An 11392-nucleotide genomic window follows, 5' to 3' on the forward strand; every position below is an offset into this window, starting at 1 on the left:
TTGGTGTAAGTTCAAATAAGTTCAAATAAGAACTGTTTGTATTTTCTGCACAACATAAACAAAAATGTATAAAACTCATTGTCCTGTCCCTTATGCTCGTAGCAAGATTTGTTTATTTGTTTTAATCCCAGTTGGTCACAAGAGGTCAGCCTTGCTACATTTGTTGTTTTTCTTCTTTTAATTCCGAATAATAGGGCCATCTAATGGTCAATAGCCGTAAGCAGTGAGGATGTTAGTGAAACAGCCATGTCATGGTCAAGCAGTCAAGGAGTAAAAGAATTTTAATATCATCTGGGAGCCTTGGTCGATCATAATCTGTGAGTGTAAAACTGCGCAATAGTCTTATGTTAGGTAGTGTCCGGTTTATTGTAGTTTATTTTGCCATTCTGCTTATAGACTAGTTTCCTGGTTTTAAAAAGAATAAGCTAATGCTACATTTAGTTCTGTTTATGCTAGCCTTGGCTAAAGGGGCATGGGAATGTTCGTTTATTAGTTTAATTGTGTAATTTATTGTGACAGTATGTTGTTTGGGATGTGAATTTGTGTTATGACGAACGCTTATGTATGTCCTTGGTTCTCTTTTTTGTTACAGTTTTACAAGTAAAAAAGACCATGTCACAGTGTCCTATTACTGAATCCATTTGTGTTTAGCTCGCTGTTTAGGTTAATTACACGACAGTTAACTGAGGGCAGCAGACTCATCATGAATTTAACCCCTACTACAAGCTCGATGTAATGTATGCACCATTTTAAGGTGAAAGGGAAAATTGTACAAAAACCTGAGAACGTAAAAATACGGTGGCTGTAGTAGTGAGGCATTAGTTGCTGCTGTGAGTAGTTCTACAGTAAACACAAATATTACTGCAGTGAATCAATACATTGACTAACAAACTTGAAATACATGGCTGGAGCACATTGGTTAAAAGGTTTTAAAAAGGAAACCAAAAACCCTTGTTTCACTTAGAGAGTTTACTTTGAAGTCTAACAATAGCTAAGCTTCAATATAAAGGCATTCCACTACTCCCCCCTTAAAATTTTGCATTGTAGATGCTGTATTGGTCCCAGTATGAATGGATGAGATAGGACAAACGTCTAAGCTACAGTAACTTTACAGTGACTTTCATTACTCCCATTTATTAGGAATTAACACATGTTTCCCATGGAAGATACAAACCGGATTCCAAAAAAGTTTGGACACTAAACAAATTTTGAATATAAACTGAATGCAATCATGTGGAGGTGGCAATATCTAATATTTTATTCAGAATAGAACACAAATCACAGATGAAAAGTTTAAACTGAGAGAATGTATCATTTTAAGGGAAAAATATGATGTTTCAAAATTTCGTGGCATCAACAAATCCCAAAAAAGTTGGGACAAGGCCATTTTGTACCACTGTGTGGCATCCCCCCTTCTTCTTACAACACTCAACAGACGTCTGGGGACAGAGGAGACCAGTTTCTCAAGTTTAGAAATAGGAATGCTCTCCCATTCATGTCTAATACAGACCTCCAACTGTTCAATCGTCTTGGGCCTTCTTTGTTGCACCTTCCTCTTTATGATGGGCCAAATGTTCTCTGTAGGTGAAAGATCTGGACTGCAGGCTGGCCATTTCAGTACCCGGATCCTTCTCCTACGTAGCCATGATGTTGCGATTGCTGCAGAATGTGGTCCGGCATTATCTTGTTGAAAAATGCAGGGTCTTCCCTGAAAGAGATGACATCTAGATGGGAGCATATGTTGTTCTAGAACCTGAACATAGTTCTCTGCATTAATGGTGCCTTTTCCAGACATGCAAGCTGCCCATGCCACAAGCACTCATGCAACCCCATACCATCAGTGATGCAGGCTTCTGAACGGAGCGTTGATAACAACTTGGGTTATCCCTGTCCTCTCTGGTTCGGATGACATGGCATCCCAGTGTTCCATAAAGAACTTCAAATCGTGACTCATCTGACCACAGAACAGTCTTCCATTTTGCCACACTACATTTTAAAAGACCCCTGGCCCAGTGCAAACGCCTGAGCTTGTGGAGCTTGCTTAGAAATGGCTTCCTCTTTGCACTGTAGAGTTTCAGCTGGCTACGGCGGATGGCACGGTGGATTGTGTTCACTGACAATGCTTTCTGGAAATATTCCTGAGCCCATTCCGTTATTTCCCTGACAGTGGCATTCCTGTTTGAGGTGCAGTGACATTTAAGGGCCCGGAGATCACAAGCATCCAGTAGAGTTTTACGGCCTTGACCCTTATGCACAGCAATTGTTCCAGATTCTCTGAAACTTTTGATGATGTTATGCACGGTTGATGATGATAACTTAAAAGTCTTTTCTATTTTACGCTGGGTAACACCATTCTGGTATTGCTGCACTATCTTTCTGGGCAACAATGGTGGAATTGGTGATCCTCTTACCATCTTGGCTTCAGAGAGACACTGACACTCTGAGAAGCTCTTTTTATACTCAATAATGTTGTCAATTGACCTAATTAGTGTTAATTGGTCTTCCAGCTGTTCGTTATGTGCTCAGTTCCCTTTTTCCAGCCACTTATTGCTACTTGTCCCAACTTTTTTGGCATTTGTTGACACTGAAATTTTGAATCAACATAATGTTACATTTACTCAGATTAAACTTTTGATCTGTCATCTATGTTCTATTACGAATAAAATATTGACATTTGCCATCTCCACATCATGGCATTCAGTTTTTATTCACAATTTGTTTAGTGTCCCAACTTTTTTTGGAATCCAGTTTGTATTCTGTACAATATGAATTCCATTTTAAGGCCAAGAAAACTGCTAACATGGAGCACCAGCCCTTGGTGACCTAGTTTGATGACCTAGTTTGTGAAATTAGGAAAATCTCAAGTCCTACTCTGGGACCTGGGCTCCATACATTCATCAACATACAGGCCTGCAATTCAATTCTGGACTCTTCTTGCCATTCAGTCATATATGGCATCTAGTAAAAGAGCCAGTTAAACACTAAAAGTTCAAGTGATTTAACACTGAAGTGGGCATTAATTACTCTGCCACGGATGAGAGAACCAATAAAAACTAAAGAAATTTTTATCAAATGCTTTCATTCTCTTTGTGAACTTTCTTGAACAAATAAGAAAAAGGAAAAGCATAAATCTTAGCTTTGGAACATTTGTGAAAACTGCTTCCATGTTTTTTTCTGGCATGCCCTAGGGCTCCATAGAAAATGTGAGAGAAATTTGTTAACAGCTCAGTTGCTGTTGCCTAGAACTGATAAATTCAGAAACAAAAGATTATACAGTTATGAGTGGTTATAACCAAAATAAACTACTGTAAACTTATATGAGCAGTAATTAACTTGTCTGTTGCATTGCTGAAAAAAGAACAATTACATAAATCTTGCTCTGGCAGAAAGATTTAACTACTCAAGTGTTGGAAAAATGTCAGGGCTTCATGGGAAAATGCTGTAGTGAATTTGCATGGCATGTCTTGTTTCTGCTTAGCAATTAAGGATAAAATTGCCTTTTTACAGATGGGATTTTAGTGGGGCACCGTAGCATACGGTGGCCAATTCCTTAGTAAACTGGATCTAGGGGCATGCCTGTTTTTATTTTTCACAGTTTTCACTCTCATTAGGTCCTGTCACAAATTTGTGTAGTTGATTTGCTAATACGGGCGGCACGGTGGCGCAGCAGGTAGTGTCGCAGTCACACAGCTCCAGGAACCTGGAGGTTGTGGGTTTCCTCCGGGTGCTCCGGTTTCCTCCCACAGTCCAAAAACACACGTTGCAGGTGGATTGGCGACTCGAAAGTGTCCGTAGGTGTGAGTGTGTGAGTGAATGTGTGTGTGTCTGTGTTGCCCTGTGAAGGACTGGCGTCCCCTCCAGGGTGTATTCCCGCCTTGCGCCCGATGATTCCAGGTAGGCTCTGGACCCCCGCCACCCTAAATTGGATAAGCGGTTACAGATAATGGATGGATGGATGGTATTATAATGAAATAAAATTACAACACACAGAACAGTTTTTTGAATGCTTTTGATTCGTTTATTTATTTAGTTAATACATTTCACAGCAATTAAATGTGTTAGTTTAAGGTCAGTATAGCATTCAGCCATCTCCACAAATGCATGGATGTCAGAATTCTCAGTTGTGGCATAAATGCTGTCTTCCTTGAAGAATGTTGCTAATTTCCAGAGCTGGAAGAACGTCGTTCTGCAGCCTCCATTTCGTCCAGCACGTTCTCGCCTACTTTCTGCAGCTGCTGCATTAATTTCTGCAGAGTTTCCATGGCAGCATTCCTGTTCCTAGCACGAATGTCTGAATCCAGTTTCTTGATGGTGCTTTGAATATCCACATTCTGGAGAGCAGGAATACGTCCGTCTTTTTCAATGGGCAGAGCAACAGGTAGCTGCACATCCATCTGTGTCAGGGTCATCTAGTGGTAAAATAAAAATGATAAATGCTGTTAGTTGAGCATTAAAAAATATTAAATTATCTACAGCTTTTGGATAAATTACTCCTCACCTTTGGAGCTCTCACAATGATGTTAAGAGACCTCTGAGTTGGAAGGGCCACAATTACAGCAACTTCCCTCTTGTTGTTATCAGTTCTCTCAATAGACAATCCAGTTTTTTGAGATGCTCTGTAAGTTGGGATGTATTCAGATACCCTGTTGGTAGAAGGACATGCCAGGAATTATAAAAAATAATCATTTTGTATTAATCAGAAACACTCGGTGTGATTTGTTATTTTGATGTTTCATCTATACCATTTAACATAGCTGGTCACAAGGTAAAGAAGTTTAGGAAGTCTGTCCCACTCCACTTCAACACGGAGAGCAGGTTTTGAATCATGGACTCCACCTTCAGCCTTAAAAGTCACGTTATATTCCTGGCACTCTTTACCCCAAGAAACCTCAGCCTGACAGGAAATTTATAGAGCGAGAGTTTAGGGTATATATTATTCCCACTTTCTGAAAGGTGAACAACATAAATGAAGGCAAGAGAATGTGAATTATCTTAGAAAGATACTGTAGAAAACAACGCTTACGCTAAATTTATGCTTGCTTGCCAGGACACCATCAGCACACATTTTCCATTTGCCCTGATCAGCAATGGAGGAAATCACAATTTGTGATCTTGAAGTGGATTTATCCAAGTACCCAGCAATCAGGTATCCCACACTACGGTCACTTCTCACAGCACGAGCAACGATGGCAAATTCAGGTGGAATAGCATCTCCAAGGAACTTAGCCTGAAAGGAGAAACATGCACCTTGATAATTTTTTTCTTATAAACTTTTACTGAGTTTGTTCTTGTAAATTAATAATTTTCTCTTTTTTTCTGACAACACTAAGAATCACAGTAGCAGACTTTAACTTACTTGTTTTTTGAGGACCTCAACGCTACAAGAACTGCCAGACTTGGACATTCCCTGTGAGTTCAAATGCTGAAACAAAAGCAGAAACCTTAATATTTCTCTTCAAGCAAAAATACTTGTAAACAAAAATGCTCTGGAATAAATGAATAATACTTTATTCCATTCACATTATGGTTTATATTTAAAGACATTTTAAGAGTTACCTCATTCTTATGGAATCTTCTGAAGGCTCCATACGTATCAGTACCCTATAAAGAAAGCAATTCAGGAAAGTATTTTGAAGTTTTTAAGTGTTTGAAGTGAAGACAAAACGAATAAAAATTTATTGTGACACATAGAGTACAAATAAACTATATTCTGCTTGAAGATATTTTAATTGGGACAAATTATGAAACAAAAGCTTGAGAATAATGCAAAAGAAAAACAGACCAATTAAAATGAATATATTTCTCAATATATTATTCTTCTGTCGATGTAAAAACTTTGTAAACTTAATGTAGTGGGAACTGATGCTCAGAGTTTTACACCGAATAACTACCTTATATCTGCGATTACTGGAAGAGCCTGAGGACCTGCTGGAAGTCTGACCGGTACTGACGGAGGAGGCAGAGCTGCTTGAGCTGGTTGAGTTGCTTGAGCTGCTAGAGCTGGTTGAGCTAGTTGATTTGCTTGAACTGCCTGAGCTACGTGAGCCTCGTGAGTGGGACTTCCTACCCGTCGTTCCAGAATCCAGGATTTCTCTCAGTTTCATCAGGACAAAGTTTTCTTCTTGGGTTTCAGATTTTAAAACGCTGACTTCTTTAACAAGCTTCTGAGCTGCACTAGGACCAATGTCAACCTCAAACTCCAGTCTTTCCAGTGTAGGACCATCACCTGAATCATACATTACAGTGTATTACTCAAACTCGTTTCAGATAACAGTGTAAACCTCCTGTCAAACCTAATAACTTCAGAACTTACCTCTTGCCACTGAAATACGAGCTGAGTGCTGTCCAATAAAACTGTAAAAAGGATTGTATCCCATGAAACCAGCATTGCGTGAAGTGATGTCAGCACATCCCTTGAAGGAAAGGTAAGGAATTCTACCACAAAAGGTCTTCTGAATTGAAGTAGGTAGCCAAGACTCAGATTGGGAGGGTTGTGCAGGTACCAGGGACACCACTTTCTCATTGGGGAGATCCTCAATATTTCTGGCTACAGCAACGGTCTCTAAGCTGGAGGAAATATGGACAAGTTTAACTAATTACTGAACATACACAGTTTGTCTTCTATTGCACTAACTCTATTAAATCAGGTTTACATGCTAAATGGTTAATGCATTTCCTTCCATTACCTGAAATCAGCAACATGATCAGGGGTTGAAATAGGCAGAGCCTCCACCTTAAAGTGACCTTTGGGCAAATCAGCTCTAACTGCCAGTTTTGCTGGGGCAACAGCACGGATCTTTCCTCTGGTCATTACAGCAGCCTGAATCAAAGCAGTATTTACTCCAATCACAGCAAAGGACTGCATGGAAACACTAGAAACAAAACCAGGTCCATACATTTACATAACTTTATGTAATTTATATAAACTTAATGATCACATTAATAATTTAAAATCATCTTTGAAAGGACACCTTGGTCTGGCCTCAGCTTGCAGCTGGAAATCAGTCTTCATCAGTTGATCGAGACTGGTAGTCTCTAGTTGCTCAGGCAGAGAAGGTGTGATGGTGGCCTTGACTAATAAAGTGAAAAAAATATAACATTCACATACATGTCTAAAATGATCATATTGAATGATTGGAGGGTGTTCTCATGTGAAACCTTTACCATTAACAGATGCAGCAGCGACAGCAGCAGTGTAGAAATCAAGCTCCATGGGCACACCGACAGTTGTAGGAATGATACGGCGCAGCTCAGCTGCCAGAATAGGTTTGGCGTATTGGAAGGCAATCCCCGTCTGCAAGGACTTAACAATCTCTTTCATTTCACGTGCATATGATCTTGTGACCTAGAAGGTGGTCAAGATGATCATATTTTACATGCAGTTATTTAAACAAATATACGATTATTTTGATGCACAATTAAATCAATGAAATACCTGTGCTGTCTGCTGAATAATGTAGTCAATGAAGGATTTGTCAATGTTGGCAAAAGCAATTTCTTGTCCAAGGAGTTTGACATAGACAGAACCCAGTGGCTGTTTGGCTGACATCGATTTCCAGTCCTTAATCTTGAATACAAACAAAAATGAATGCAGATATATTAAATGTGTTATAAAACAATTACCCTATTAAAATAAATTTTGACAGTTTTTATTGCTTACTGCTTGCATTGTGCGCTTTATCCTGGTAATGCGATCAGCATTCTGATCTGCTGGATGAGATTTTCGTACAGCGTCTTGAAGACCGTCAGTTCTGATTCCAACCTGGATGACAAAATTAAATAATTGGCATTTTCAGTAGACCACAAGTTCATATGTTCTAAATGAAATCATTGGTGGTCCCAGAAATGAACACCTCAAGAACATCAGCAGCAGCTCCAGCCAAATAAGCCCGTGCTTTTGCAAGAACAGCTCTGGGCAAGATGGTGGCAGCATCATTGATGATGAAAGCAGTACCAGCAGCACCAGCCATGAGAGGAGCTTTATAGAAAATAAAAAACAACATAATTAGCATTACTATATTTCAGAGTTTTACATGTTTTAAGAAGTTGAATTTATTGTTAACACTTACACAAGTAAAGGTCCAGCTGGTAAGCAGTGCTGAAACGATAGTTCAGTCTGTCCATCTTGGGGCATAAGATTCTCATGGCAACGTTAGCTGCAGCAGCCCTGTAACATTAACAGGGTCACTTGTGGCTCCAGCATTACAGCATCATGTTTTTATTTCCAAAAGGAAAGTTTTCTTACACATCCTTCAAATCAGGGGCCATGCTTTTGGTCAGAGACTTGATGTAAGAGTAAGTAAAACTGGCAACATGCTTGTCTGCCTCTTTGTCCACAGCATTAGCAATAGTGGTCATGAGAGCCACTGAAGGCTTGGTCTCAAAGAGTGCAATGCACGCAACCATACGCACTTCAGGATGAAGAGTCTTATCCATGAAAAGCTGTAGCGCCACTGGTTGAACCTAAAGAGGGAAATACAGTGTTTTATCTGCTTGAACAAAATTGAATCAGAACAGAAAAATATTCACACATCAACTCATACTTACTAATTTTGGCTCTCTCTTGGCAATGTTCCTGAGGGCCAAGATAGCATCAACTTGCACTCTCACAGGCATGGATGCAGCAGCAGATCCAAATCCAGGCAGGAGCTTCATGATAGGTTTAAGACTAGCAGGGTGACCCGCATTGCCCAGAACTTTCAGAGCCAGGGTGATTTCAGGAATTTCAGCTTTGGAAATGGCCTCAGCAGCAAGATCATGGATAGGCTGATGACAGAATTGGAAAAGCAACATTTACAAACCTATGTAATCTTCTGCCGGCAAAACCTGTAGTTTAGATTTGAAGTAAATATATGAGCAGACATTTCACCTTCAGCAGATCAGCAGAACAAGTGGGATCTTGAGCACAGTGTCTGGCAATCATGGAACCATAGGCAAGCATGATCACCTCACGCAGAACTGGAATGGCCTTGATTTTAGGGAGCGTTGCCAGACTCTGTTCAACAGAGGACAAATATTTAGAATATACAAGCTTCTGCACTGCAACAATTCAGGTGTAAAATTAAGTACTTACAGCTGTTTGATGAATAGTGTCTGGATTAGCGGTGGCCAGGTGCAAACCAACCAGAAGGGCCTGAGTCAATTCAGGAATGGCAAACTCATCAGCCTGGAACTTTTCCTTTAGGAACCGCACAGATGCTGGTGTTCCCACAACAGGTATTGTGTCCAGAATCCATCGTCTGTCAGATTCACAGTTTTTTAGGAAAATAGGACCACAGGGGTTTGTCATTTCATAAAAATATTCAGAAGAATGTTACCTGTAGACAGGTTTGGTCTTGTGCTGATTCCAAATATTCTGAATACACTCAAAAGTAGCTACACGCATAAGCTGAACAAGCTGGATAAATTTCAGTGGAGCGTCCTGATGGGCCATGGCCATGTTGTTTGTGGCCAAATTTTGCAGAACCTCTGCAATCTGAAAGAGGAAAAAGAATACTTCAGTTTAACTCGATAGTGCAAACACTTGAACTTAAAAAGTAAAACATGTTTTTTCACTATAATGTTTTGACTAAAAAGATTTAATTGTCAGAGGAAAGTAATAAATAGTACCTGGGCTTCAGCATTGTTGATCTTCACAAGCTGAATGGGAGTTTGGAGAATCTCAGTGGCAAACTCGTACTTCAGGGATCCGCGGGCCATATACTGAGCACTGACGGGAGAGAGAGGGGTGTTCTGCACCTCCAGTAGGTTCAAAGTTTGCCTGAAATGAGAAAGGCGTTTTCATTACAGTTCTGTTAATTATTGCTTGATTGTTGGAACAGTCTTTAAAAATATCGGAGGGTACAACATACTTGGCCTTCATTTGGGCAGCTCCAGTGATAGTGTTGAACAGTGAGAACTGATGGAGCTCTTCAACTGTAGCCTCAGAGATCAGTGCTCCTGCAGCAGTTGGCTTCATGATGTAGCTGTAGGTTGATGTTCCAGTCAAACTCTGACGCCTCTGTGATGAGCAGGACGATCAATTACAGAAGGTTTTTTCACACACACACACACACACATATATAATTTTTTTTACATGTATATTCTCTACTTGTTGAGAACATTTGATTTGATCTCACCTCCTGACACTCTGCACACGTCTCAGCGTAAGCCAAACCAATATCCTTGATTACTCTCTCATGGCAGTTGTTCAAGTCTTTGGACTTTGCCACAGTTATCTGCCGGGTCTTTTCATCCTCTCTGATCGTGTAGTGGGTCTTGCAGACTCCATGAGGTCCAGCCTTAGAAGATTAAAAATATTAGCTAAACTGACAGAAAATGCCATAAATCAGTATAGATATCAGATAGTGGCTCTGTTTAATCACTTACCTCATGCAGCTCATAGACATTCTGGGTGTTCTTCAGGTTCAGCTGAAAGATGTTGAGGATGCCTCTGTGCAGGTTCAGAACAGTAGCAGAGACTCCAGCAGGGGCAAATACCTTCCCCACCACACCATTAGAATACTCAAATTTGATGGGAATTGCAAGCTGAGAGTTTAGTGCTGCAGTGAGTTTAGAAGCAGGAACACAAGGATCCTGGGGCCAGATGCCGGTGCACTGAAAGATCTGAGGATCACTGAGCTAAAGGCAAAATCATGACAGGTTTGACTCCTTTAGTGAAAACCACACATTATCAATGTTTGTATGTTCTACCAATATATATTTTTCTTAATCTTTCAAACAATCGCTATACCTTCAGAATGAAGGTATTCTGTGCCTCGGCCCTGATGAGAACCTTGCTGCTGACTTTTATGCCAGCCTTGCCCAGACCCTCCTGAGGCAGGCCGCCCAAGAGTAGACCCTCATACTTGTATACAAAGGTCTTACCAGCAGTGAACTCTGGAACTGAAAAAAAAAGTACAGTAAATTTCTCTTAGTAAAATTTCTTAGTCATTTCATTGTACACATATTCTAACATAACTTACCAAGGTTGATCTGATGACTTGCTAAATAAAACATGGAATAAAAAAAAAAGGTTATGTTTCATATTCCTCATTGTTGCATCAATCTGTTTTTTTTTTTTCTAGAAAAAAATTAAATATCTTAGAACACTCAGATCTTGACTTACCCACTAAGGCCACAGTCACGGCAAGCACAACAGCTCTCATGGCTGGTGGTTTGTGATGAATCCACTGAGAATCTGCCTTTTTATTAAAACCTTTTTGCTGACTCAGCGGTCACCTTAATGTGAATTATTAACTAATATGTCAGACTATGCCTGATTAGACATCCAGTTGGCCGACTAACTGGCAAAACAATCGATTTCATGTCAGGTTAACCTGGTCTATCACGTTACACCAAAATCAATGTCCACATATTCTACTGACTTTTTGACTTTACTAATTCAAAATTT

At 40.0% G+C, this 11392-nt stretch overlaps 1 protein-coding gene and 1 long non-coding RNA gene across 2 annotated transcripts; one reads left to right on the forward strand and one right to left on the reverse strand.

Moving 5' to 3' along the window:
• The first annotated feature begins 219 nt into the window (after positions 1–219).
• LOC136671521 (uncharacterized) lies at positions 220–5401 on the forward strand. Its single transcript, XR_010795723.1, has 3 exons — positions 220–317; positions 5048–5146; positions 5331–5401. It is a non-coding gene; the product is annotated as an uncharacterized lncRNA (long non-coding RNA).
• Positions 4015–11156, reverse strand: LOC136671519 (vitellogenin-like). The gene is made up of 27 exons (XM_066647230.1): positions 11108–11156; positions 10965–10985; positions 10733–10884; positions 10369–10620; positions 10119–10280; positions 9852–10000; positions 9610–9760; positions 9318–9475; positions 9074–9239; positions 8870–8995; positions 8548–8766; positions 8246–8463; positions 8070–8167; positions 7854–7978; positions 7661–7762; positions 7436–7567; positions 7165–7345; positions 6972–7074; positions 6687–6872; positions 6314–6567; positions 5892–6226; positions 5557–5601; positions 5357–5407; positions 5024–5227; positions 4743–4894; positions 4499–4643; positions 4015–4409 (listed from the first exon to the last, which is right to left on the reverse strand). The coding sequence occupies exons 1-27, from the start codon at positions 11145–11147 to the stop codon at positions 4158–4160; spliced, it is 4179 nt and encodes a 1392-aa protein (XP_066503327.1). The 5' UTR covers positions 11148–11156; the 3' UTR covers positions 4015–4157.
• Between the last annotated feature and the right edge of the window lie 236 nt (positions 11157–11392).

The sequence above is a fragment of the Hoplias malabaricus genome, chromosome 16 (assembly GCF_029633855.1).
Source record: "Hoplias malabaricus isolate fHopMal1 chromosome 16, fHopMal1.hap1, whole genome shotgun sequence".
In the NCBI taxonomy this organism is placed as follows: domain Eukaryota; kingdom Metazoa; phylum Chordata; class Actinopteri; order Characiformes; family Erythrinidae; genus Hoplias; species Hoplias malabaricus.

Coding starts and splice junctions, on each gene's coding strand:
- LOC136671519 (XM_066647230.1), bottom strand. CDS start 11,147: ATGAGAGCTGTTGTGCTTGCCGTGACTGTGGCCTTAGTGG. Junction 9,240..9,317: donor AAGACCAAACCTGTCTACAG/GTAACATTCTTC, acceptor TGAATCTGACAG/ACGATGGATTCTGGACACAA. Junction 5,602..5,891: donor CCAGTAATCGCAGATATAAG/GTAGTTATTCGG, acceptor CTTTCTTTATAG/GGTACTGATACGTATGGAGC.